The sequence below is a fragment of the Nerophis ophidion genome, linkage group LG02 (genome assembly GCF_033978795.1).
Source record: "Nerophis ophidion isolate RoL-2023_Sa linkage group LG02, RoL_Noph_v1.0, whole genome shotgun sequence".
In the NCBI taxonomy this organism is placed as follows: Eukaryota; Metazoa; Chordata; class Actinopteri; order Syngnathiformes; family Syngnathidae; genus Nerophis; species Nerophis ophidion.
The window spans coordinates 21,467,422-21,494,854 of NC_084612.1; the positions used below are offsets into that span (position 1 = coordinate 21,467,422).

The following is a 27,433-nucleotide window of genomic DNA, read 5'->3' on the forward strand; positions in this document are numbered from 1 at the left end:
AATGTCATATTAAGTATACTTTTTTAAATGTTATGCTTTCCAATAAAAGTGTTCCAAAACTGAGCGTTCCCTTGAAAATACAGAATGTTTGATACTGTTCTGGCATTGAACATTGTGCTGCTGTCCAAAAAAAGTAGAACAGGCGGGATTTGAATAAAAGGCCGTTTTCCCGCCTTTATTAACGTCCATTGTCAACACATTTCAAAGAGCAGCTGCACATTCTAAAAAAAAAAAAAAAAAACATAATTCGTGACAATTACAGATCCCAAATACAGCCTTTGGAGGGAAAATAAACAATAACCTGTTTCAACACCACCATAACACATAGAGATAGATAACTTATAATAACATTGTGTGTCTGTCACTCTCTAAGGCACAATGTCACAGCAACACTTGGATCTAACTTAAGAGTGAAATGAATGCAAAAATACAAGGGATGTTTGCAAAGTGGCTCAGATACTATGATGGTGAGAACAAAGAAAGTATACAGTATCGGTAACATAAATAAAAACAATGAAACTTGTACAGATGGTTAATGGATGTTGAAAGGCACACTTATTTTTAGTTAAAAGCAGTTGAACTGAAATAAGAGATTTTAAAGTGGAGAAACAAACAATAACCCACTGATTTCACAGTCCCTCAAAAGTAACATTTCCACAGAGATACTTGGCAAGATTGTCACCACACAACTTGTGCTCTTGTTCCAAAGGCTTCCGTATCATACAAACCATTTCATGCTGGGAATGTGCTGTCATCATGTAGACGTCCACTGTAACAGTCAAGTCAAAAGTGTGAACTCGTGCATACAAAAGGCACAGCCGAGCTCATTGATAATTTTTGGTGTGTGTGTAGATCCTCCCACTGCATGGCAAAAGTTCTTATTTACATTGTATTCTAAATGCACTTGTGAAGTTTTCATCCCTGATGTAACAGTCTGGGTTTGGTCACATTCAATTGAAGATTCAGTAACAAAAAATGAGGAGTCCAGCATGTTGAGTGCTTAAAGGGAAAATGTTTTTGGAGTATTTAGTTAAGTCAGAGCTTGGCTGAAGGTTTCTTGAAGGAGAGTGGCTATTTTGTTGAGGTCCATCTGCACAGAGAACACACAAACTTAACCTTAAAAATAACATAAAAACACTTGAAAAATAGAAATAATACTCTTCTTGATTACTTAATTATAATTTTACTAGTGCTGTTGGAAATAGCTCATGTGATTAATACAAAAACATTGCATTAATCATGTATATGCACAGATTAATCACATAATTTATTTTGACCGTAAAATTCTCCTTTACCTTAACCGTGCATGGTTACCTGGAGCCTGGCGGTTGCTTTATGGTCACTGATCAGATCAATGCATATGCCAGTGCAAAGATGAGTGTGGAGACGCTGAATGGTAAATTTCACTTCAAAATAAACCTTGACCGATATTTTGATAACTGGTACCAAGTTTTGAGCAAATAAATAAGTACCAAGTTTTGAGCAAATAAATAACATGCATTCGAGTAAAAAAAATGTTTTTTAATTATTGGATGACATTCTGATGATAAATTTCAATTTGTGTTTTTTAAATGTAATCTAAACTATGCACACAAGTTATGATCTGTGATTTTGCATGATTAATAAACAATTCTTGTTTTAACAGCAATAATTCCTACCATGTTGTACTGCCAAATTACAACAAACGGTGTCAATTTTAACAGTTAAAAAATGTACCATCACAAGAAAAAAGTTGCAATATTACAACAATAAAACTCATTTTAGGAAGATAAAGTGGCATTATTTCGAGCATTAATGTAAGTCATAATTCAATAAAAGATTAGCAAAGAATGAAATACTAATATTTAAATGTAATAAAAATGTATTTTTTTTTTGTCAGGTCTGTTTAATCAACTAAACCAGGGTAGTACAAAGTGCCATGGTCAGCCTGCAGCTGAGCTTTTTGGCCCATGGCATATTGTAAAGAAAAATATTAATAAGATATATTAGCTATTACACTAATTTGGCTATTAACCTATAACATAAAGCGGATATATGTATGTTTTGTTTAGATAGTTTAGTAAATATTCACATTAGATTTAGCATATTTGATAAACAAAATGTATCCTTTAATTTATCTATATGCGGTCTTCCGTGGGAGAAGTTTGGACACCCCTTTTTTTATATATATATTAATGAGGTGTCGACACAGCGTGTCATGTCAGCCAAATACAGTACATTCCATTCATTGTTCAGTCAGGCCGTGACGCCTAATTATTAAGTTACACTTGACTGAAAATACAGCTGCTATTTTCAGTAGTGTATACTTTCTTATAATACCAATTTATTCTAAAAATCTCAATATAACTTCTAACATGTAGCGATGTGTTTTGTTGTTGATTAAAGCTGCTTTGAGGAAAGGTGCATAACGCGACTTTTTCATTTCACATCTAACATGTCGTGCTATCATGCTCTTTTCCTATCGTGATAATATAGAATTAATTACACTGTCGTGCTAACATGCTAACTTCCTATCATGATAATGTATGATTACACTGTCGTGCTATCATGCTAACATGCTATTGTAGTGTTATGCTATCATGCTCTCATACTATATTATTATCCTAACATAATCAATTATATCATGCTGTCATTCTGTCATGCTATCATGTTAACATGTTGAATGTTATTAGACTATCAAACACTTCTGGTGGGGTGAAGAAGAAGATGATAATATGAAGATGTTGCATGATTTTTTGTGATTCAGAGCATGATGTCCTTAGAGGACGCATCTTGACATTCTGATCTGTCACCACAAAGGCTCCGTGTGTCATGACAACCAAATACAGTGCATTCCATTTCATTGTTCAGTCAGGCCGCGACGCCAAATTATTAAGTTACATTTGACTGGAAATAAAGCGGATGTAGTAACACAGTATTTTCAGTAGTGTATACTTTCTTATAATATTACCAATTTATTCTAAAAATCTCAAAATAACTTGCAACATAGAGGACCTCTCCGTAGCGATGTGTTTGGTTGTGGATTAAAGCTGCTTTAAGAAAAGGTGCATAACGCGTCTTTTCCATTTCACATCTAACATTACATAACATTAACTTAACTTTACTCTGTGTGAAGGCAAAAAAATAAGTATTTTGACACTGAAAATTCAACAGAATATAAGCAAACCTAACTGCACTGCTTTATGGAAACAGGTAGTTGATCCACTCTCGCCCACAGTGAGCTGCAAAGCCGATACATTAGTGTGAGTGGATGTTGAGTGAGTGGGAGTACAAAGGGAACGTGTGAATGTGCTCGAAGGCATACAGGAGAGTGAAGAGTCATACTTACTGACAGTATCACCATATACACGCACACACACACGAACACGCGCGCGCACACACACACACACACACACACAGACAGACAGACAGACAGACAGACAACGCACCTCACTGATGAAGCCCAGTTGCACCAACTCTTCAGCTAACTCTTGAAGATTTTCATCTGCAACACAAAAATTAACTTCACATTCACAATCCTAGTGTAAGCATACACAGGTGCTGACTTAAAACAGAATACATATCAAATGTAATCTTTAGTGATACCAGAAATCCCAATATCGCATTTTTGAACACTTACTTAACACTTGACAAAATGTCAACATTAATGCCTATTTAAATGTGACTTAAATGTAATGATATTAAAACAAACATTTAATTCCTTTTTTTTTTAGAACTTTTCAAATTTTCAGAGAACGAGAAGCAGTTTAAGGATTACCTATTTATTTACAGATCCATGTATGGGGGAGGGGGTCTGGAGCCTATCCCAGCTGCACTCGTTTTTTTGGTCATTATTTGCATATTTTTTTCCTATGGTAGAGGTCGCCATAACAAGCCAATTGCAATGAAGGCATTTTATGTCATATGCTCCTCCTGAATCGGACCATGCTACCAGGAAAGGCAGAAGCGTATACCATTACATCACCAGGGATTAATCAGTAATACATATTACTTATTATGACAAAAAAATACTAATCAAATCATATAAAACATTTTTTATTCAAATACATCAGTCAACTATGTTCGGGGCACTTAGTGTTTCCCAAACCTCAAAAATGTAACATTAATTTTGATAACTTAAACATTGACAGCACTTTTATGAGTATTTCGAGGATTTTCAAAAAGCTTTGGGAAAAGATAAACATAACAAAAAAATTGATGGATGTATGGCCTTCACGATGAAAGATTTCGCAAAGGCACTGTTGAAATTACATTTACATATTTATTTAGCTTGTTGCCCGCTGACATTGTTAAGGAGGAATGCGTTGGTTATTAAAAACGGTGTGGAGTTCATTGCACTGCAAGTATGTGCAATGTGAGAAATGAACAAGAACAAATTAAGTGTCCAAATTTGGCATTGACACCAAAGAAACCGCAAGCTGTCAATAGAAGGACAGATTTTGACACAAGAAGCGACAGCTGTCAGCTGGCCGAATGCACCACACACCTTCAACGTGTCCCACTCATGTGGGGGAGTGTGGGTGTATATAAAATTACACAATACATCTCACTGCACTTATTATTCTGACCGTTGACACTGCCAGGTTGTACATTAATTCTCTCATTTCCATTCCACATGGTGTCCAAAAGGGGAATCCTTGCTTCTACTAAACATGTTAGAAACAGATGTGCTCAATTTGGGCTTTTAAAGCATTAGAAAGACTTGGGTGAAGACAAGAAAGTATCATTCCAGCATACAATGTGTTGAAAAGTAAAGAGCAATGTTTTTATGAGGCTGTCTCTGCTAAAAATAGTTACACGCTCCGTCAGGCATCCCACGCTCACTTTCACACATGCCTCACAGCACACATATGGAGAGATCCTGAATATTAAGGCTGGGGAAGCATAATTGAATTAGCAATGCTGTTATTTCAGGCTGTCAAAGCTATCCATCATCACAACTAGCAATTACAGGCGGTCCCCGGGTTCCATACAAAATTAATAATCAAAAATAAATATATAACTATACCCCTGCCCACAAGACAAGTTAACTTTGTCCCCATAATTATGTCTCCTAAGTGTGAGGCCAACTCTTCTGATGTCAGTGTGTCAGAGTAAAAGGAAAACGTGCCCAAGTAACTGGACCAAAAAAAAAAAAAAAACGAGTTGAAGGAAAGTGAAAGTAATAAGTCAGGTGTAATTAAACATTGTTGGATTTTCATAAAGTGGCGACACGCCAATCAATATTGGCCGCATGCCCGCTCCATGTAGCTAAAAATATCTGCTTTTATTGAAGTGAATCAATTAACTAATATTATATTTTGCAAATGGTGAATGTTTATATTCATCTTGGAGAAAGCAAAACACCAGTTTAAATGGTAGGTATATACGTTTTGGTACATAACAACATAGGGCCCTTTCGTATTGACATTTGTGTGTGGATTGGATTAGTTCTCACAAAAGAAAAGGCGATAAAATAGGAGCTCAGTATGCAAAGGTGATGGCCCTATCCGTGAAAAGAGACTACATGTTTAGCTTAATGTCAAACTCTTAGTAACGACTGGCATCTGTTATTCAGTCACTTACACACAAACATCCCCTTTTTGGTCAGTATGCGCTCTCCTGACCCAGCACACACTCACACACACGGACAGGAGGTAGGAATATAAAAGCGGCTTAAGTTAGGAGTGCCTCATTTTTGATCTAACCTCCTCCAGGAACAGCAGTCCTGTATATTGACACTCGCTTGTAATAAAGCAACTTTTGGTTCAGTAAAGCGTCTTCCACATCTCTTTTGCTCCAGCTACACTGCCGTGTCACCCTTCTGTCCAGACAAGGTTGACAAGACCAGAAACAAACATCACAATGAAATGGACAATGATATCTCAGCAGCGTAGTCATTTCATTATTTTTAAGACTTGAATTAGCCAGTCCCTCCCTTGCAATGCCCCTTCCAGTCTGCAAGGGAAGCAAGGGTATAAATGGGGGATTTTCTGTGTCCTTCAGTGTACAGTCCGACTTAGGTGTAGCTTTATAGACTTAGACAAACTTTAATGATCCACAAGGGGTAATTGTTTTAATGATCCACAAGGGAAATTATTCAATGTATAGTTTAGGGTTTGAGTTTATTTTGAACATGCATACAGTTACAAAATGACATCACATGTTCAAAAAGTAGTAGGAAGAAAATTTGATTTTACCCTAAGGTTATATTTCTCTATTTTTGTTGAAAAGAATTGTTATACATTTTTGGGTAGCAAGTTATAATTTGCTTTGTTCATAATTGTAGCTGATTGCAAATGCACCATATCATTTAATTTTAATATTTTACACAAAAAAAATAAACGGTCTGAGTGTTCTCTATATCCAACATAATGTAATATTCTAACTGACCTTTTTTGTGACACGTTTAGTGAATGAAGTTTACTTTTATAGTTATTTTCCCATATTTTTACACGATAACTCGTATATGGTAACACTCATGAGTAGTAGAGAATATGGAGTGATTTTTGGTCCCGAAAAATATTTAGCTTTTTGATTATTGACACATTTATTGTATATTTTTTATATGAGGTTTCGATTTTCATTTATTATCTATTCTGACACCCAAAATCTGGTTTCTCATACTATTTTAGGGTCTACTCTGTCTATTTGTATTTGTGTTTGACTTTGTCTTCTGGCTGTTAATGTTTAGCATTACTTTAGTTTTACTGAGATTCGAAAATAGTCTGAACTGTCAAACCATCTCTTTAATTTGTTCAATTCTTCAAGTATTATTTGTGTTAGTTTCAGTGGGTTCGCTCGTTAACAAAACACTGTTCTGTCATCTGCAAATAATAAGTCCTTTGTAACTTTACAATTGTAGTTTATATAGAAATTGAACAGTTTTGGTCCCAATATTATGCCTGGGGTACGGCTTGAGATATATTTAGCGCTATAAACATGTCTTTGTTTAGCTTTACGTATTGCTTTCTGTTGGTTAAGTAGCTTCTTATCCAGTTCAAGACCAACCCTCTGTAGCATTAGGTATAGTTCACTTTAAGTTCCGACCTGGACTAAAACTCAACGTACATCAGTCTTAGAAACGGAACTCGTTAATGTTTGAGTGAAAGAATAATGGGTTTTCAGTGTCATGCCCTTTAAGTCAATAGAAAAAAAAACGCTATATACATCTAATCCATTATTATTATTAGAACCATGAACACCTGTATAATACTTTGGCCCACTAATATAAGTTATATTTAAAATTCCTTACCACCATTATCTTTACACAAAATGTTGTATTTTTAATTTTCATATGTTGAAATGGGTGACATAGAAAAGTTGAGCTTACAAGGTAACATGTCACAGCTTAGATGTCGGTTTAGCTTATCCTCCAGCTTCAGCAGCAATGTCAGCTAAACAAAGACAAGCACACACATTTAATAACTGGCTGGTCAACGACATCGAAGTAAACTACAGATCAAATGGTGTATGTGGACTTACATGATATTTGTCTCCCTCCTCAAGGTGGTCAACATTACACTGCATCTGGATGACCTACAGGAAAGACAAATGGGTAGCTGAATATTCTTTATGTATATTGTGTGTATGTATTTATGTATAATGTAGAACTATATCATACACACCCGCCGTGTCTCCAATTCTGCAGGCTCAGGTGTGGGGGACTTGACCAAAGGAATGACAACTGGGGATTGAACATTCTCCTGTTGGAGCTGCTTTGGAGAGGGAAGCCCGAATGCCGTCATGGGATAAATACCGTTTCTAATTGACAGATGGGGAGACAAAGGAAAGATGAGGAAAAACATAGCCAATAGTTGCTATGGATTAAGATAGAAGAAGTCTTTATATGTTCATCCCACAATAAAGCAATTAAAACAAAAATCATAAAATGTCCCTGATCCACTAAACATAATTTAAAAGGGGTTTTATAATGCAAAACTAACTTTTCTTACCTGTTGGTACCTGTTTTTGTGATCCCCATTCGCCACTAAATTTTTTAATCAAACAATGGAGGCATGAAAGAGATACTTATACTCTAAAACAATCTTGCATTCTTCCACACTTGCTCCAAATGAACGGTTTGGAATTTTAGTCAATTGTGATTTATTTTTGTCTTAGTTACAGGGGCAGATATATCCAAATATGGTAGAGGTTTACCTGAAAAGTCGAGTCCGCTATTTTAACTCAGTCCAAAGTTGAAGTCAATAACTTTCTTATTATTCTCTATTCCCTTCATGTGGGTCAGACTGACTTGTTCATGCACATGCATGCTTAAATCATGATGCTACCATTTCTAAATGGTAAATGGGTTTTACTTGTATAGCGCTTTTCTACCTTTTTAAGGAACGCAAAGCGCATTGGCACTATTTCCAAATTCACCCATTCATACACACATTCACACACTGATGGCGGGAGCTGCCATAGAAGGCGCTAACCAGGACACATCAAGAGCAAGGGTGAAGTGTCTTGCTCAAGGACACAACGGACGTGACTAGGCTGGTAGAAGGTGGGGATTGAATTGAACCAGTAACCCTCAGATTGCTGGCACGGCCATTCTCCCAACTTCGCCACGCTGTCCCTTTTCTAATAAAAAGTAGTGTATAGTTCGAACATATCTTTTAGTAAACTTGATATGGAAGCTCTAAAAACTACAACATGGCTGACAGGGAGAAGACACAGTCAAAGGCGGCTTGGCCTGGAGGGGGTTTCATCACGTAAAAAAGAATGCCATCAAAATGGCGCATTCTTAAGAGAAAGTCAGAAAGCAGCGTGAAGATGGTCCGCAGAGAAAAATTTGCCCAATTTTGGCCAAAGAACTACCATTACTTGTTTTGTAGATCAGTGATTCTCAAACTGTAGTATGCGTACCACTAGTGGTGCGCGGGCTTCATCTAGTGGTAAGCCAATTGATCAATTAAATAATCAAACATAGTGTTAGTGTTCAAACTTTGTAATGTTACAGTGGCCAAAAATATCAGATATGCTTGCTAAATAAACCTCTGCTTTGTTTTTAATGAATATTTAGGCCTACTACGGTTCTGTAATTTATTGTTGGTCATTATGGTAGTAGTTGGAGAGCCAAGTGTTTTTGAAGTGGCATTTGGTTAAAAAAAGTTTCAGAATCACTGATGTAGAAAATAGATGGATGGATGATGTAGACCAGGGGAAGTGTTTTAAATGTAAATGTTCATAATATAACAGATACTGAATAAGGAATAATAAGGCAAACTAGTAGTGATGAATGGCAGATGAACAGCAATACATACAATATATAAATTAATACATTAATGTTGAAGAAGAAAACCAATATAGAATTGAAATACAATTGAATGACAGTACATACTAAAAACGCAGTTGCGAAATAAAAAAGAAAAGAAAAGGAAAGTACAGACCAGGTCATTGCTGCCCTCATGTGGAAAAATTGGACAATTACATATTTTGTGAGCAAAATGTAACAATATAGACACCCCTCAATTTGAATTTTAAAATGTATTTGATATTGTGTCAGAAGTTTAATTAGGACTAAGTAACCAAATAAAGACCCAGGATTTTTTGTTGTTATATTTTTTGGATTAAAGTGTGAACTACTAGTTTACATGATTGAACTAATTAAAAATGGTTCTAATTTTAATGATTTAAACATTTTTTTTCTAGCTGTAAACTATAACCATCAAAATGATTAAGAAATATTTTCTGAAAATATTTCACTCTGTGTGTAGTAGGCTTGTATGGTATACCAGTACAAATAAAGTACCGTGATACTAATGAATTGAAAACGATACTATACTGCCTTTGAAAAATACCGGTACTGGTTTTCCATTCGCATGCTGCCCTGTCGCGGTGATGTTGTTAAGCCGAGGTGCATGTAAAATGTGTTAGCACGCGCACACAAAGTGCATACAAGCAGAAACAGTGTGAAGAGGAAAAAAGGCGAAAAAAACCCAGTATTTCTATGAGTTAATGAATGGGTGCGCAAAGCGGAATATGGAGGTATTTTGGCCTCAAAACAAACGATAAAGTGAAGTGAATTATATTTATATAGAGCTTTTCTGTAGTGACTCAAGATGCGAAACCCATCATCTAAGTTATATTTTAACCACTGTTGGTGGCCCTGGGTGCATGTGGGTAAAGTATCTTGCCCAAGGACACAACGGCAGTGACTAGGATGGTGGAAGCGGGGATCGAACCTGTAACCCTCAAGTTGCTGGCACGGCTCCACAATTTGGTTATGCTTCAAACACAGAAGTGCTGTAAGCTCTGCTTTAAAACATGCCTCGCCAAAGGTTCAGTTCAGTTTCAGCTGGCAATTCAGGCAGCAATTAGTATTTCCACCTTTAAATAACAAACATTCTGAAATGCACAAGGAGTTTAAAGAGCAACAAGTAATACTGTAGTTAACTAGCTCCCCTGCTGTGCAGATATACGCACACACAGCTGCTTAGCTTGTCGCCAATTATTAGCGCAGTCCAAACCGCTGATGCAGCGTAAACGAATGCGAGTGAAATGACGGAATTTTGTAACAAATTCCAACAATTTGTGTATTGTCGTTAACTGTGTGTGTTTTACCTGCTTCATGTCTTATAGCCAGGGTATTGTTGTGAGTATTTTTTAATGATTGTATTAGTCTTAAAGCACAGACCAAGAGTGGCAAAAAAAAATCATGTAGCACTAAATACAATGTCAAAAAAAACGTATTCTATTCTAACCTAATCCTAGACTATATGTAATATGGAAAATTGTAAAATGTTCTTTGAGTGCAATAAGCAAAATGCAGTGTGTTTAATGCCTTCTAATTTTAATTCAAACCTTCTAAAATTATCCTTTGAGTGCAATACGAAATGTATGTTTAATGTATCGTAAGATTTTCTGTTAAAATGCAGCCAATGGCATTTTTGTGGTCCCCAAAGTATTGGTTTCAAGACAACCATAGAGTGTAGTAATCTATAGAATTTAAGAGTTTCCATTTTTTAACTTCACTACTGAATATGATTGTCTTTCAAAAATATTTAGATTTGTTGAGATGTGCCTCTTTTTAATCAAAAAATGACATACCGTACATCTTCCAGGAACTTATCAAGCTCCAAGGCTGGAAATTGTGAGAGCCTACAGATATTAAAACAACAAAAAAGGGAAAGACATTATAAGAAATATAATTTCCATTCGCATATTAAAAAAAAACATCAAAAGACAATGACAGAGATGGAGCCTACAGATATTAAAACAACAAAAAAGGGAAATACATTGTAAGAAATATAATTTCCATTCGCATATTAAGAAAAAAACATCAAAAGACAATGACAGAGATGGAGGGATTACGTACTTGAGCTGGACATCATCTTTCCTGTCTGCTATGACTAAGTTGGGGTCCAAGTTTTTGGTGATCTCTTCCAGGGCGTTTTCAGGGATCATGTCTGGACAATTTCCAACAATCAAAAAACAATCTTCAAATATCAGTCTGCATGTGAACAGTGGTTGTACATTTGATGATGTTGAAATGTTACTTTCACATTGCCTGCACAGTTAATACAGCTTTTATGAAGTTTTATTGTTAGTGTTTGTGAGACCCTTACATTGATGGCTGACAATACAGTGAGCAGCCAGTAGCTTCAGTAGTGGCACTTCAAACAGAGCTTGGTTAAAAAGCAGCTCTCGGGCAGTGGGCCTCGTACATGGGTCACACTCCAGGCATGTCTGTATTAGCTCCTAAAAACACACGCACACATGCACACACACAAAGCCAAACAATATTTTTGACTTGCAATTTTTTAGAGTTTCAAACCGTCAGTCTGTTTTTTTTAAAGAGTTAGCATTTGTTTGAGTCTTGTTTTCTTTGGGTTTACCCTCTGCAGCGGATCCTCTAGCAGCTGTATTGCAGTGATGACGGCCTCTTCAGAAACATACGAAGACTCCCCATTTCCATGGATTTCCAAAAGAGCCATCTGCAACACACACTGTCTGTCTTAACATATTGTTTTGGAATTATAAACAACTCATTCCTTATTATGTTGTGGGTTACTTCTCACCTCGAGGGCACACATGCCAAACGAGTAGATGTCAACAGCTGTGGTGACGTCAGCGACAGCTGCAAAAAAACAACAAAGAATAAGAATGAGGGAGGCAAATTCCATCCTTATCCAGTAGATTAGCAGCATAGTACAAGTTAACTGAAAACATCTCTGTAGCAACCCCTGTGGGTGGAAGGCGGTACAAGAAGTATGTGTGGCTGTATAGTAGTCCAATAAACTAGCAGTGAAGTTCATGACTGGTGAGGTACGGACCCCTTTGGAGTCCGATTTACACACCTGAGTACGGCATGGCTCACCTTTAACCTTTTTTGCAGTTTAATGTTTGATCAGCAAAAATAGTGATGCTGCACACTTACATTAAAACTTTAAATAGGCTAGCAAACCCATCCATCCATCCATCCATTTTCTACCGCTTATTCCCCTCATGTTTATAAAACACTTTTCAACAAACATGATATTGGCAACATGCTCAGAAACAAAAAGGCATACACCACGCAACCTAGTTTTTGAAAGACTGTGCATTCAGATGCTTGGCCTGCCGCTGCAGCTGCCTTACCTTGAAGGCCTAAAATGTGAAAGTGTAAGAATTTTTTACTTAGAAAAATAATCATGTATGAGCACAAATATTATTTTGTATTGTACGTCACTGGATTTTCCTATTCACTATGACTAGTTCTATCTGTGTTGGATAATTTGACTAAATCTTGTCATTTTAATTTAATTGGAACTACATATTACATTACCATATTACTGTGTCTGAACTGTGTTACACTCTCTTTGCGTTAGTTTTACACCAAATAACAGCAGCATCTAAAATATGACTTTATCCACTGATGGCTTTTGACAGGACAACTGATTAACAAGGAAAATAATCCTTATGGTTGGATTTTCCATTGACCTATTGCACTTTCTCAAAATTCTCAAAGTATTGTTTTTTATATACATTTAAATAGAAATTATATGATTTGTAATTTTCTACTTACAGTAGATACATTGTTTTCCAAAATAATCTTAAGCATCTCTTTTTAACATTTCACCGGATAAATAAAAAAAAACACTTTAGGTAAAATAATTAACAAGGCTCAGCATTCATCGCACCCAATCAGTAAAGAAATTATCATTAATGACAGCTATTTCCAATAATACATAAACAGTAACTGAAAGCCAGTCATTGGAAACACAGAAAGGTGGGATTTAGACAGAAACCTTAGTCACAGTGAGGGGAGTAATATGTGCTGACTAACTTCATTTAATCCAGTAGGATTAAAAATCCAAGCAGGTAAAAATACATTGCAACTGTGAATATATTGTAAAATAATACTGCTAAATAAAGCCTGTATATTACCGCATTACTACAAAAAGGTATAAATACTGTAAATTGCTCTCTACCTCCGTACTCTGGTGCAAAGAAATGGAGGTTCTTCTGTTCTTCATGGCAAGTTTTCACATGGTTGTTGATAGTATCTGGAGCCACTGCAGACCAAATGGAGAAAGAAAATCTAAAAGTCAAATGTGTACAATTGTAAAATAGTGGCTCGTGTTGTGTTTGGTGTTCAGTAATTTGTACACAAACACACACATCAAGAAAGGATGGTGGTTTCTTCACCTGATCCTATCTTAATGAGGCCATTGTGCTGGATGAAAATGGTGTCACAGGTCAGGTTGCCATGGATGATGGGCGGGTTACAGGAGTGCAGATAACTGCACGATAGAGAAACAAAACAACAACAACAACGAACATTATTTGCATGCATGCGACATTGATAACGGATAAGCATGAAACGAACCTGAGAGCCGACAGGATCTGTGTGCACCATCTCTTCCAAGCCTAGAAAAGGAACACTCTTTATAAAAAAAAAAAAGGTGGTTCTGAAAGGAAATTACAACACCTTGCATCAACTGTGCCTAAACACTAGCAATGCAGCACACATGTCTAATGTTAATACTATTTAAAATAGATGATGGTTTTTAGCTGCATTATTATTAGACGGGCCATTTGCAACACAAGCACAGATACCTCGAGGGCGATAACTTTCCAATGTATTTTAAGTGTTATATCCTGCGCTCTTATGGCTTCTAGGACGTAATGATGTAACTATGTACGCATGCATTAGTTTTGGGTGTAAGCTAATGTTTGGACAAGACAGAGTGAGTGACTGCCGTAAACACCAATCCTTTTATCCGGACCAGTAAAAATTGTTATTACATAATCTTGAAAAATATAGACAACTGTAAAAAAAAGTGTGCTACATAAGATAGCCAATGGTGTAGTTATATTTCTTGCTTCAAAAAATGTAACTATGAGCAAGTTCGAAACAGCCTCTTTAAATTGTGTTTGAAAAGAAAATAATTACATTGAGAGTCAGCCTTTAAAGCACTTATTGGCTTCAAAAAAATACGTCTATACTTGTACTGAGCTCCCTGAGATAACACCGTATGCAGCAGAGTGTTCCTGCATACAAACCGGTTTTTATTCCTGGATGCATGGGGTGCACCAGAAGTGTGTACTGCAAACATTTATGATACTTTTGGCCTTTACCAAAAGTTCAACACACAATCCTTAATCTCCAACAATGTTATGTACATGCTTTGGCTTTTCAAGCTAATTACAGACAGCTATTACTTTTTCATTCATGGCCTTGTGATTCTTTTTGGTCTTTTTCAGGAACTGCTTCAAACTTCCTGATGACATGTACTCAGTGATAAAAATCACCTGAGGAAGAAGAGGAAGAAAATTAGGAAAAACAACACCCCCACAAGTACAGTGCTACCTCAACTTAAAAGTTTTTTTAGATAAGAGCTGTCTTCTTGGCTAATTGTTTTGCTTTAAGTTGCAAGCAAAATTTTGAGTTACAAATATCCAGATATCACTGTGATCCCCGTGAAATTAAACTCAAAACACCAGGTCTTACATGCTAGCATTAGCTTCTGGTTAGAAAACAACAAAACGTTGTTTTCCAACCATGGGAAATGAAGAAAGAGAGTATAAAGGCCAATGCTAAGAAGCGGATGATATTAATTACTTAAAGAATTATCCAAAACTTGAAGCAATTAGAGCGTATCATGCTAGTCTGCTCCATACTGACAAAGAATGAGTTTAACACCAGCTAAAGACATTAAAATAAAATGTTTAAACGGCAGATCACCCATGAAAATTTGTAGAAGGTACTGATGGTGTGTCTGACGAAGAAGCAGCTGGAGGAAGATACCATAGAACTCCACTCTCCAAAGTAAATGTCCATACATAACTATTACATTTACTTCACAAAATTACTTTGTTTGTATTACATTATATTGTATTGTTGTTCAAACAATACATATTATCTAAACATTTTTTTGTTTTTTTTAAAGGGCATGTACATCCATCTACATGGTAGATGTGTGCCGTTTTAGGGGGCCAAGCACTGATTAAATTGATTTCAATTCATTTCAGTGAGCAACTTTGATTTGAGACTCAAGTGCTTTGAGCTAAAAGTTACATTAAAGAACCTATTAAGCTCATAAGTTGAGGTACCACTGTATGTTCTTTCAACTTAGAAAATATTGTAATTGTAATACACATCTCACCCGCGCCCGGTTCTCCTTGGTGTCAATCCAATACTTGTGGAACTTGACGATATTTGCATGCTCCAAATGTATTAGGTTGTCAAATACTGCTTTCACCTTTTCCTGAACATGCCATGTACATACAAAACCATTAGGATGCATGCACATAAGTGATGCGGTGTTTGCTACAGAAGGAGAGCATGTTGATTCTCTGATATGAATTTTGCTTTTGGTGATACAAGGCCTCACCTCCAAAAGTTTGAAGTTCTTCCTCTCTGAGAACATTACTTCATTCCACACTACTTCTACCCCTTCCTCAGTATCCATGGCCAAGTAGGCGGTGTCTATCCCAGGCACATTACGTTGATTCACCTACAGCAAACAAATTATAAGTGTATGGAAGGACAATAATGACCAAATAAAAGAACAGACGTTGTGGATTACAAATGCTTCCTGTTCCAGCTGACTGTAGCGCGACTAACTTCAGTAATTATGTTACAGAATGTAACATTATGTACTGATTTCTCCCTGACTATGGTTATGATTTTTTTACATGTTTATTAACAAGTTACAATGAGAAACATCATGTGGTTACATTTGCACAATTCAACATATCCGACTGAAAATTAGTATTTAGTCCTACTCCTTATTAATGTATTTTACTATAAATTAATTCACACTATCACTGTTTACATGTTTTGTTTAAGTTAATGTAATGTTCCAAAGAGAGGAATGTGTTGTAAAAATGTGTTACTTTTTAACTACATTACAAAATGGAAAAAATTCATTTGTGTCCTCAAAATTATACAGATAATGGCAATATGAAATGTTTTACAATTATTTTTTGAAAATGTATTAAAATGTAAAAAAATCACATGTACATAATTACTCACAGAATATGCTCAAAACGTTGTTGATGCACCTTAGGCAGCAATTACAGTCTTAACTGTTTTGAATACGATTCCACAAGCTTGGCACAACTGTGTTTGGGCAGTTTTGCCCATTTCTTTTGCAGCACCTCTCAATCTCCATCAGGTTGGATGGGACGTGTTGGTTTTCATAATAATAATAATAATGATAATAAATTGTATTTGGAATAGCGCTTTTCTGAGCACTCAAAGACGCTTTACAGGATAAACATGTTTTTAAGTATAAAAAAGTTTAAAGTGATAATGTAAAATACAGGAAAGATAAATACATAATAATACAGGACAATTACAAGACAGGACATTACAGGACACAGAACACCAATCACAGGTTAAAAGCAGATTTGAAGAGGTGTGTTTTGAGAAGGCTTTTGAAGGTGGGAAGGTCTGGGCAGTCACAAATGGGTTTGGGAAGAGTTTTAATCCAGGTTTCTCTGTACATTGCTGCATTCATCTTTCCCTCGATCCTGAAAAGTCTCCCAGTTCCTGACGGTGAAAAACATCCTCAAAGGATGATGCTGCCACCACCATACTTCACTGTATGGATGGTATTGGCCTGCGGTGCATGGTATACTCCAAACATGATGCCTGGCATTTTGGCCAATACTTCAATCTTTGTCTCATCAGACCAAATAATTTTGTTTCGCATAGTTTAAGAGTCTATCACGTGCATTTTGGCAAAGTTTTACTAAGAAATGGCTTCCATCTGGCCACTATACCATCCAGGCCTGATTGGTGGATTGCTACAGAGAGGATTGTCCTTCTGGGAGGTTCTCCTCTCTCCAAAGAGGAAAGCTGTAGCTCTGACAGAGTGACTAGTGGGTTCTTTGTCACTTCCCTGACTAGACTAAGATGAATTCAGAAATTTACAGAGACATCCTAGATGAGAACCAAAGCTCCCCATCCAATCTGATGGAGCTTGGGAGGTGCTGCAAAGAGGAATGGGCGAAACTACCCAAAGATAGGTGTGCCAGGCTTGTGGTATTGTATTCAAAAAGACTTGGTGCTGTTATTGCTGCCAAAGGTGCATCAACAAAGTTTTGTGCAAAAGCTGTGAATACTTATGTACATGTGAAATTGTAGGTTTTAAAATAAATTAGTAATTTAAAAAAACATTGTCATTGTAGGGTATTGTCTGGAGAATTTTAAGGACACAATGAATAGTTAATAGAATAAAATAAAATAAATATAATTCATCAAATAAATCAGTCAGTGCTAGTTTTTCCCCCCTATCTCGACTTTTGAGTTGTTTTCTTGAGGAACTGGAAGTGTTGGGTTTTGTAAAGACAACATGGTGTCTCTTTGACATGTCATTTTTCCTTTTTTTAGTTTTTGAAATCAAACATTGATTTGACGACCACTCCCCCCAATCTTGGAAATCTCTTCCAGAAAAACTGTTTTTTGAGTTTTCAGTATGTATTGGATGTGAGGAAAACATTACAATAAATATAATATTTGAAATATTTTGTTCGAGTCCTTGATGTCTTTGACAACAAGTACTTTGTTCTAACCTCTTTTAACCTTGATGAAAATTTTAGTTACCCTGAATTTTCCCTTGCTTCCTCACCTGGTGATGTGACGGTGATGTCAGCATCGCGGTTGTGATATATGAGAATATATGAGCATGGAAAACCTGCTCCTGGAAACTTATTGTTGCTATAAAATACTTAAGTGTTAAAACTTTAGAGGGTTTGTCTGTGTTGTCATGGCAATAGTCCACAGTGGTGCACAATGCTCACATTAAGTTTGGAATATGTGATGAAAAATACTTATCTTTCGCTTTTGTTTTTTTGTCATGAATATATATGGCCTCTGCTCTTATACTGGAGATTAATACTAAATAAACACCACAACTCTTAATAAACCTTTGATTTCCTCTACTCAAGAAAAAAATTAAGGAAATGGTGCCATCACCATTTGTTGCATTGAAACCGTTTCCAAAAACACTACATATAGAGCAGACGTGGCATCTGTAAAGCTGACCGTTTAGTTTTAGATTCAAAATTCTGAGAAAAAAAGAGTCATCAATGACATAAAAGGAATTAGGGCTTTGGAGTTAGAATAGGATTGGACAGAGAGCGGGTAATAGAATTTTACTATCCCATTACAAATTATCATAGTTTTTTATATCATTTCTAATTAAGTGGACTTGTTTGTGGACAAAAATAATACAAACGCAATAAAAATGACATATTATCATAAATACTGTCTTCTAATCAATAACTGGCCCCAAACATAACAAGCCCAGTTACTAGATGAGGAAATATAAAGAAATATTAGGATATGTTATGGTCCAAATTATTTATAAGACATGCTAACATGCATGTAATAGAGATATCGTCAAAGTTGTGTGATCATTAAACAAATGTTCAATGACTTAGCAAACTTTGTGGCTAAACACCCGAAAACAGGTGTGTCAAAAGTGCAGCTTGGGAGACCATTTTGGCCCGCAATTAGTTTTGTAATGGCCATTGGACAAGCTCAGAAAATTCAATGTTAATGAGCTATATAGTATTTAACACTAATAACTAAATGGTCTCCCGAATTCTTTCATTTTCAGTATGCGGGTCATGGAGGAAAAGGTTTGGACGCCCCTGCCCTACAATTACAAAAATGTTTTGCTTTGCTTAGTGCATTGAGCTGAGTGAGACATTTTAAGTAATTGGGTATCAAACTTTGGGGTCGAGTACAAGTACGAGCATTAATCAATCAATCAAAGTTTAACTACATAGCCCTAAATCACGAGTGTCTCAAAAGGATGCACAAGCCACAACGAGTATGTGTTGTATTTGTCAAACAACTTAGTAACACGGACCACAGTATTGTGCAACAATTTTGACCCATGTCTGTGGAGCGGTTTAGGAGCAGAATAGTTACACAAACACATCTTACCTCCTCTCTGCGCTTCTGCCAACGTCCACACGGACTCTCTTCCAGGATGTCCGACTCATCTTCACTTTCGTCGTCCTCCTCAGTGGTGGTGGAGACATGGGGCTGCGAGGGGGCCCCAGGCGGGGACGACACAGACGCCCCACTTTGTACCTGCTGGGTGTTACAAGAAGACATGTGTGCTGCTGTGGACTCCGCAGCTGGAGGTCCTTTCCCTTCTGCCTCGGCAATCATGTCAACTTGTTAAAGTGGCACTGTCTCCTCTCAGCTGAGCGAGTGACCAGAGGCCTCTTTCTGGGTTTCTGTGTCTTTGAGCAGCTCACGCGTCCATCTTCTCAGAAGGGCTGTCTTTATTATACTGGAGGTTGTGGAGGCTGTAAACACACAGCGAGGTTAGTGAAGACACAGACACATGATTCTTAAACTACTTTTTAGAATAAAATGTTTTAAGTTTTTGCTTGAATACAACACAAACTATTGGTTGTCTGGCTTTTTGTTAACACTCTGGCTTAAACATAAGGACGTTGTTTCACATTTGCCCGCTAACTTTCTCGGCTAACAAGCTAATTAAAAGGTAAATAAACAGTTAGCTAGCTAGCCCCACACACAAACAAGTTACCGTGTAGCCAAGAGTCGACGCCACATGAAGCAGTCCCGGGTTACATGTTGACGGGAAAGGCGACGAAAGGGCAGTAAAAGCAAGAAAAAAGAGACATTGAAGCAACTACTTCGTCATGAAATAGGTTGTTGGTGGCTTTTCGAGTCTTCTGTGGCAGGCAGGAGGCAGGCAGAAAGTGGGAGGGGCCGCCAGCACTTAGGAGCGCCTGTTTGCGCAAAGACGACGCAGCCGTGACGTCACTGGGCTCGACCAGCGTAGAAAATCACAGTTTCACATAAAGTTTGACTTTTAAAAACAAATAAAATATTATAAATAAATCAATATTTAATATAAAGTGGTTATATAACGTAGTGGTGTTGTTTTAATTGCAGGGCTTTGCAGACCCACACACACACACAAAAAATCACAAATAAAAATAATCCATACAAAATAAACGGAGACTAATTCTAAAAAACACCGAAGAGACTCTCAGTTAAATAGCAGAGAACTCTGAAATACAAATCAAGATAGTTTTCTTCCCCAATGGCCACTTGTTAGTTGGTTCTTTACCTTCTACCATGAATTGATTTAAGTGGACCCCGTAAGTTGAAAAAGTTATTTGGGTGTTACCATTTAGTGGTCAATTGTACAGAATATGTACTGAACTGTGCAATCTACTAAAAAAAAGTTTCAATCAATCAATCAATTCTTAAGCTACCGTATACTGCAGGGGTCACCAACCTTTTTGAAACCAAGAGCTACTTCTTGGGTACTGATTAATGCGAAGGACTACCAGTTTGATACACACTTAAATAAATTGCCAGAAATAGCCAATTTGCTCAATTTGCTCAATTTACCGTTAATAAATAAATCTATATATATTTAAAAAATGGGTATTTCTGTCTGTCATTCCGTTGTACATTCTTTTTCCTTTCACGGAAAGTTTTTTTGTAGAGAATAAATGATAAAAAAAAACAAAAAAAAACACTTAACTGGACAGTTTAAAAGAGGAGAAAACACGAAAAAATGAAAATTAAATTTTGAAACATATTTTATCTTCAATTTCGACTTTTTAAAATTTAAAATTCAACCGAAAAAATTTAAGAGAAAAACTAGCTAATTCGAATCTTCAATAGTAATTTTTCCTGATTAAGATTAATTTTAGAATTTTGATGACATGTTTTAAATAGGTTAAAATCCACTTTGAAATCAGATTTAAATTTGATTCTACAGATTTTCTAGATTAGCCAGAATATATTTTTATTTTATTTTAATCATAATAAATTTGAAGAAATATTTCACAAATATTGTTTGTCGAAAAAACAGAAGCTAAAATGAAAAATCAAATTAAAATGTATTTATTATTCTTTACAATAGAAAAAAATATGTACTTGAACATTGATTTAAATTGTCAAGAAACAAGAGGAAGGAATTTAAAAGGTAAAAATGTATATGTGTTTAAAAATCCCAAAATCATTTCTAATGTTAATTGTATTTTCTCTCTAAAAATATCTTTCTGAAAGTTATAAGAAGCAAAGTAAAAAAAAAAAAAGAATTTATTTAAACAAGTGAAGACCAAGTCTTTAAAATATTTTCTTGGATTCTCAAATTCTATTTGAGTTTTGTCTCTCTTAGAATTAAAAATGTCGAGCAAAGCGAGACCAGCTTGCTAGTAAATAAATACAATTTTAAAAATAGAGGCAGCTCATTGGTAAGTGCGCTTTTTAAATTAAAATTAAATTAAAATTAAATTTAATTTGCGCTATTTTCAGAACAGGCCAGCGGGCTACTTATATGGTCCTTACGGGCTACCTGGTGCCCGCGGGCACTGCATTGGTGACCCCCAGTATACTGTATAGCAGACTCAGTGACGTGCTGTCAGGGGAGGCAAGTGAGGCATCAGGTGGCTTAACCATCATTCCATCCAGTGTTTGTGGGTTTTTTTTGTCAGATGCAAAAACATTGTTTTATTGCCTGGAATGAAATTGGGATAGGTTGATTGGCCACACTAAATTGGCCCGAGTGTATGAATGTCAATGTGAGTGTAAATGTTGTCTGTCTATCTGTGTTGGCCCTGCGATGAGATGGCGACTTGTCCAGGGTGTACGCCGCCTTCCCGCCCAAATGCAGCTGAGATAGGCTCCAGCACCCTCCGCGACCCCAAAAGGGACAAGCGGTAGAAAATGGATGGCTGGATGAATGTGTCTGCCAATATGGAGGATTATATACTGTATCCAAGATTAAATACTTCTCTAAACTGGACTTTAAGACAAAATTAATGTGATCATACAAAGTAGGTTTTCATGGAGGAAAGCTGTTGCTGCTTCAGATACCATGAATTGATCAACGTGGACCCCGACTTAAACAAGTTGAAAAACTTATTCGGGTGTTACCGTTTAGTGGTGAATTGTACGGAATATGTACTAAACTTTGCAATCTACTAATACAAGTTTCAATCAATCAATACAAACACAGAAAGGAAAGACACACTCACAATACTTGATTTATTTTGTTAAAAGCAAATGGGACCAACAACTATTTAATAACAACTTTATCAAATACTCTTTGGACTCATTTTATATATCATAAGATCATTTTAACACTTTTATAAAAGCAAGTTATTTATTTCTTTTTCCGGTTATTCTAATGTGCAACCTAAATCAACAATGATTAGAGCTGCACATATGAATTTAAGTTAAAAAAAAAAAAAAGAAGAAAAAAACCCTCCAATTGTATCTATGACTGACCTGGTGTTTAGTTTACCGTACGTCACTGAAAGCAGTGGTCCCCTAACTTTTTTGGACCACAGACTGGTTTAATGTAGGCATTATTTTCAGGGACTGGCTTTCCACTTGTGCCAGATAAATACAGAAAAAATAAGTGCATGAAAAATACAACTCACACTGTAACGCTGAATTAGTGGGAGCCCTCGGCCTGTTTCTTTACAATGCGATGCCCTGCATCAACCTGCTGGGGACTGCAGATGGAAATCAGCTTTGGCTACAATCTGTCACATTTATATATTTTATATGTTCATTATTGTGCTTTGTATTATATCACAAAGTTATAGAAATATAACAAATGATAACTTCCTATGAGGAGTTTTATTGTACATCTACAGTATAAACAAGTTTATTGGGTAGGTTTAGTGGGACAGGTGAAATCCTCAAACTTCAATATTTTTGACTCAATAAATAAAGGGTTTGTATGTTCTCTATATCCAACATTACGTGTCAGTCTAATTGATCCGTTTTGTAACACCATTAACAAATGTAGCGCACATTTGTAGTTGTTTCCCCATATTTCAGCACAATAACTCAGATATGGTAACACCAGTGAGCAATAGAGAATATGAAGAGATTTTTGGCCCAGGACATGTTTTGCTTTGTTCGTTATTGAAATGCTTCTTGCCACCTTTTGTTGTATATTTTTATATGAGCTTTCCAGTTCATTTTATCATTTATTATTACTCCCCAAAATCTGGTTTCTTTTACCCTTTCAATATCTCCTCCGTCTATTTGTATTTATGTACGATGCTCCTTTGTACTGTTACCAAATAGTATTATTTTAGTTTGACTGAGATTCAAACAGCTTCCAAGCGGCTGCACTACCTCACAGTCATGGCGAGACATGGACTACCTGCAGACGACCTTGTTACTATCTACACCACTCTCATCACGCCGTGTCTGGAATATAGCTCAGTGCTCTTAGTGGGCTGCTCCAAAAAACAACAGGCAGAGTTAGAGCGAGTCCAGAAACGTGCCTGTAGAATCATTACGAGGAGAGCTGGAAAGATTTCCCAACCCCTACCATCGCTCCAGACCAGGAGAGAGAAGGCTGCAGTGAAGCTGGTCAGGGATATGCATGATGAGCAACATCCTTTGCATGACCTGCTACCTCCAACACGAGCCAGCCGCACTGCCAGGACATTGAGCAACCAACATAAGCTGGCTGAACCCGAGCCCAGAGCAAAGACAAAGAGACTTAAAAACTCTACCCTGCACGCTGCAATTAAGCTGTATAATGACACTATCTAATTAAATAAGTAATATAGTCATATACCAGAATGCTAACAGTTTCCATGCTGCTGCTGCCCTGAGGTTGTTCAAAATGTTTAAAATACTGTTTGTTCTTTTTATTGTTGTTTGTTTGATGTTTATTGTAAAGTTCAGCTGTTTTTTTCAGTGGGGCCTTGGCTCCACTGCAAGCATTAATTAATAAAGTCAAGTCAAGTCCAAAAACAAAAAAAAATGATAGTCAGTTTTTGTCAAACCATCTTTTTAATTTGTTAATTTCTTCTGTTATTAATTGTATTATCTTCTGTGTGTTCTCTCCTGAACAGAAATTTAAAAACATATGTAATGTTTCTCTGCGGCTCGGTAAAAAATGCGTCACGTGGTTGGGGACCACTGCTGTATAGTACTGTGTATTTATTTGCAAGTGTCTTATTTCTACAGTTTATTATGTAATCTAGTTTTTAAACATTTGTGAAATGTTGTGTTGAAAACAAAAAAACGACACCTCTCTTTCTGGGAGTCTCATATAAATATATTATACTTATATAGCACTTTTCCATAGTGTCTCAAAGCGCTTTACATAGTGAAACCCTATATCTAAGTTACATCTAAACCAGTGTGAGTGACACTGGGAGCAGGTGGGTAAAGTGTCTAACCCAAGGACACAACGGCAGTGACTAGGATGGCGGAATTGATTGATTGAGACTTTTATTACTAGATTGCACAGTACAGTACATATGCCGTACAATTGACCACTAAACAGTAACACCCGAATAAGTTCTTCAATTTGTTTAAGTCGAGGTCCACGTTAATCAATTCATGGTAGAAATATATACTATCAGCACAATACAGTCATCACACAAGTTAATCATCAGAGTATATACATTGAATTATTTACATTATTTACAATCCGGGGGGTTGGATGTGGAGAGTGTTGGGGTGAGGGGGTTAGGTCTGATTGATATCAGCACTGGGCAGCTGATATTAACTGGGTTAGTGCGTCTGCCTCACAATACGAAGGTCCTGAGTAGTCCTGAGTTCAATCCCGGGCTCGGGATCTTTCTGTGGGGAGTTTGCATGTTCTCCCCGTGAATGCGTGGGTTCCCCCCGGGTACTCCGGCTTCCTCCGACCTCCAAAGACATGCACCTGGGGATAGCTTGATTGGGAACACTATATTGGCCCTAGTGTGTGAATGTGAGTGTGAATGTTGTCTGTCTATCTGTGTTGGCCCTGTGATGAGATGGCGAGTTTTTCCAGGGTGTACACCACCTTCCGCCCGATTGTAGTTGAGATAGGCTCCAGCGCCCACCGCGACCCCAAAGGGAATAAGCGGTAGAAAATGGATGGATGGATGGATGATGAGATTCAATGATGGTCTGTTTTTGTCAAACCATCTTTTTAATTTGTTAATTTCTACTGTTATTATTTTTATTATCTTCTGTGTGTTCTCTCCTGAACAGAAATTTAAAAACATATTTAATGTTTCTCTGCGGCCCGGTAGCATATGCGTCACGGACCGGAACCGGTCTCCATAGCGGTGGTTGGGGACCCCTGCTGAATAGTACTGTGTATTTATTTGCAAGTGTCTCATTTCTACAGCTTATTATGCAATCTACATGCTAGTTTTTAAACATTTGTGAAATGTTGTGTTGATGATTAAAAAAAACGACACCACTCTCTCGGGTAGACTCAATTCAAAGTTAGCATAGTTGTTGTGAAGTGAAGTGAATTATATTGATATAGCGCTTTTCTCTAGTGACTTAAAGAGCTTTACATAGTGAAACCCAATATCTAAGTTACATTTAAACCAGTGTGGGTGACACTGGAAGCAGGTGGGTAAAGTGTCTTGCCCAAGGACACAACGGCAGTGACTAAAATGAATTGATTGACGTGGACCCCAACTTAAACTAGTTGAAAAACTTACTCGGGTGTTACCATTTAGTGGTGTGGCGAAGTTGGGAGAGTGGCCGTGCCAGAAATCTGAGGGTTACTGGTTCAATCCCCACCTTCTATTGTCCTAGTCACGTCCGTTGTGTCCTTGAGCAAGACACTTAACCTTTGCTCTTGATGGGTCGTGGTTAGGGCCTTGCATGGCAGCTCCCGCGCTCAATGTGTGAATGTGTGTGTGAATGTGGAAATAGTGTCAAAGTCATTTAAATTCCTTAAAAAGGTAGAAAAGCGCTATACAAGTACAACCCATTTACCATTTACCAAAGTGGTCAATTGGGAATATATATTGAACTGCAATCTACTAATAAAAGCCCAAATCAATCAATCGCATGGCGGAAGCGGGGATCGAACCTGGAACCCTCAAGTTACTGGCACGCCCACTTAACCACCTTTGTCCTTAGAACGATAACATGGAACTAATATTGCATTATATTACGTAGGTGCAGCAAAGGAGAGAAAATTAATCGCATAAACGTATTTAGTTAAGATAAAAATAACGGTCCATGCACTTTACCATGAATTGATTAACGTGGACCCCGACTTAAACAAGTTGAAAAACGTATTTCGGTGTTGTAAGCATTTCACCAATCTCGCGCACTTTGCAAATTATACGTCATTTCCATTGTGTGCAAGCAATTTGCATATCGCAAGACGAGATTTAAGACGAGATTTTGTGGATGGTTTAGTCAGTAACCCTACATTATTATATTGTATAAATAGTAAACCAAGTTGTGGTAGTAGTTTAGTCAGTAGTTTAGTCGTGGATGTACACTGTTTAGTGCAGGGGTCACCAACGCAGTGCCCGCGGGCACCAGGTAGCCCGTAAGGACCATATAAGTAGCCCGCTGGCCTGTTCTAAAAATAGCGCAAATAGCAGCACTTACCAGTGAGCTGCCTCTATTTTTTTTACATTTTATTTATTTACAAGCAAGCAGGCCTCGCTTTGGTCGACATTTTTAATTGTAGGAGAGACAAAACTCAAATAGAATTTGAAAATCCAAGAAAATATTTTAAAGACTTGGTCTTCACTTGTTTAAATAAATTCATAAATTTTTTTACTTTGCTCTTTATAACTTTCAGAAAGACAATTTTAGAGAAAAAATACAATTAACCTTAAAATGATTTTAGGATTTTTAAACACATATACATTTTAACCTTTTAAATTCCTTCCTCTTCTTTCCTGACAATTTAAATCAATGTTCAAGTATTTTTTTTATTGTAAAGAATAATAAATACATTTTAATTTAATTCTTCATTTTAGTTTCTGTTTTTTCGACGAACAATATTTGTGAAATATTTCTTCAAACTTATTATGATTAAAATAAAATAAAAAAATATTCTGGCAAATCTAGAAAATCTGTAGAATCAAATTTAAATCTCATTTCAGAGTGGATTTTAACCTATTCAAAACACGTCTTCAAAATTCTAAAATTAATCTTATACAGGAAAAATTACTAATGATGTTCCATCTATTCTTTTTTTCAAAATTTTCAAAAAGA

At 36.5% G+C, this 27,433-nt stretch overlaps 1 protein-coding gene across 1 annotated transcript; it reads right to left on the reverse strand.

The window, feature by feature from the left end:
* Positions 1–148: 148 nt before the first annotated feature.
* LOC133537880 (nuclear receptor-binding protein-like) lies at positions 149–20,187 on the reverse strand. The gene is made up of 18 exons (XM_061879001.1): positions 19,989–20,187; positions 19,373–19,743; positions 15,804–15,926; positions 15,576–15,677; positions 14,632–14,721; positions 13,796–13,836; positions 13,615–13,709; positions 13,398–13,481; positions 12,006–12,064; positions 11,823–11,921; positions 11,553–11,685; positions 11,303–11,393; positions 11,035–11,085; positions 7,608–7,743; positions 7,465–7,518; positions 7,313–7,376; positions 3,429–3,484; positions 149–1,090 (listed from the first exon to the last, which is right to left on the reverse strand). Exons 2-18 carry the CDS (start codon positions 19,601–19,603, stop codon positions 1,031–1,033), a joined length of 1,569 nt encoding a protein of 522 aa, XP_061734985.1. The 5' UTR covers positions 19,604–19,743; positions 19,989–20,187; the 3' UTR covers positions 149–1,030.
* Positions 20,188–27,433: the final 7,246 nt, after the last annotated feature.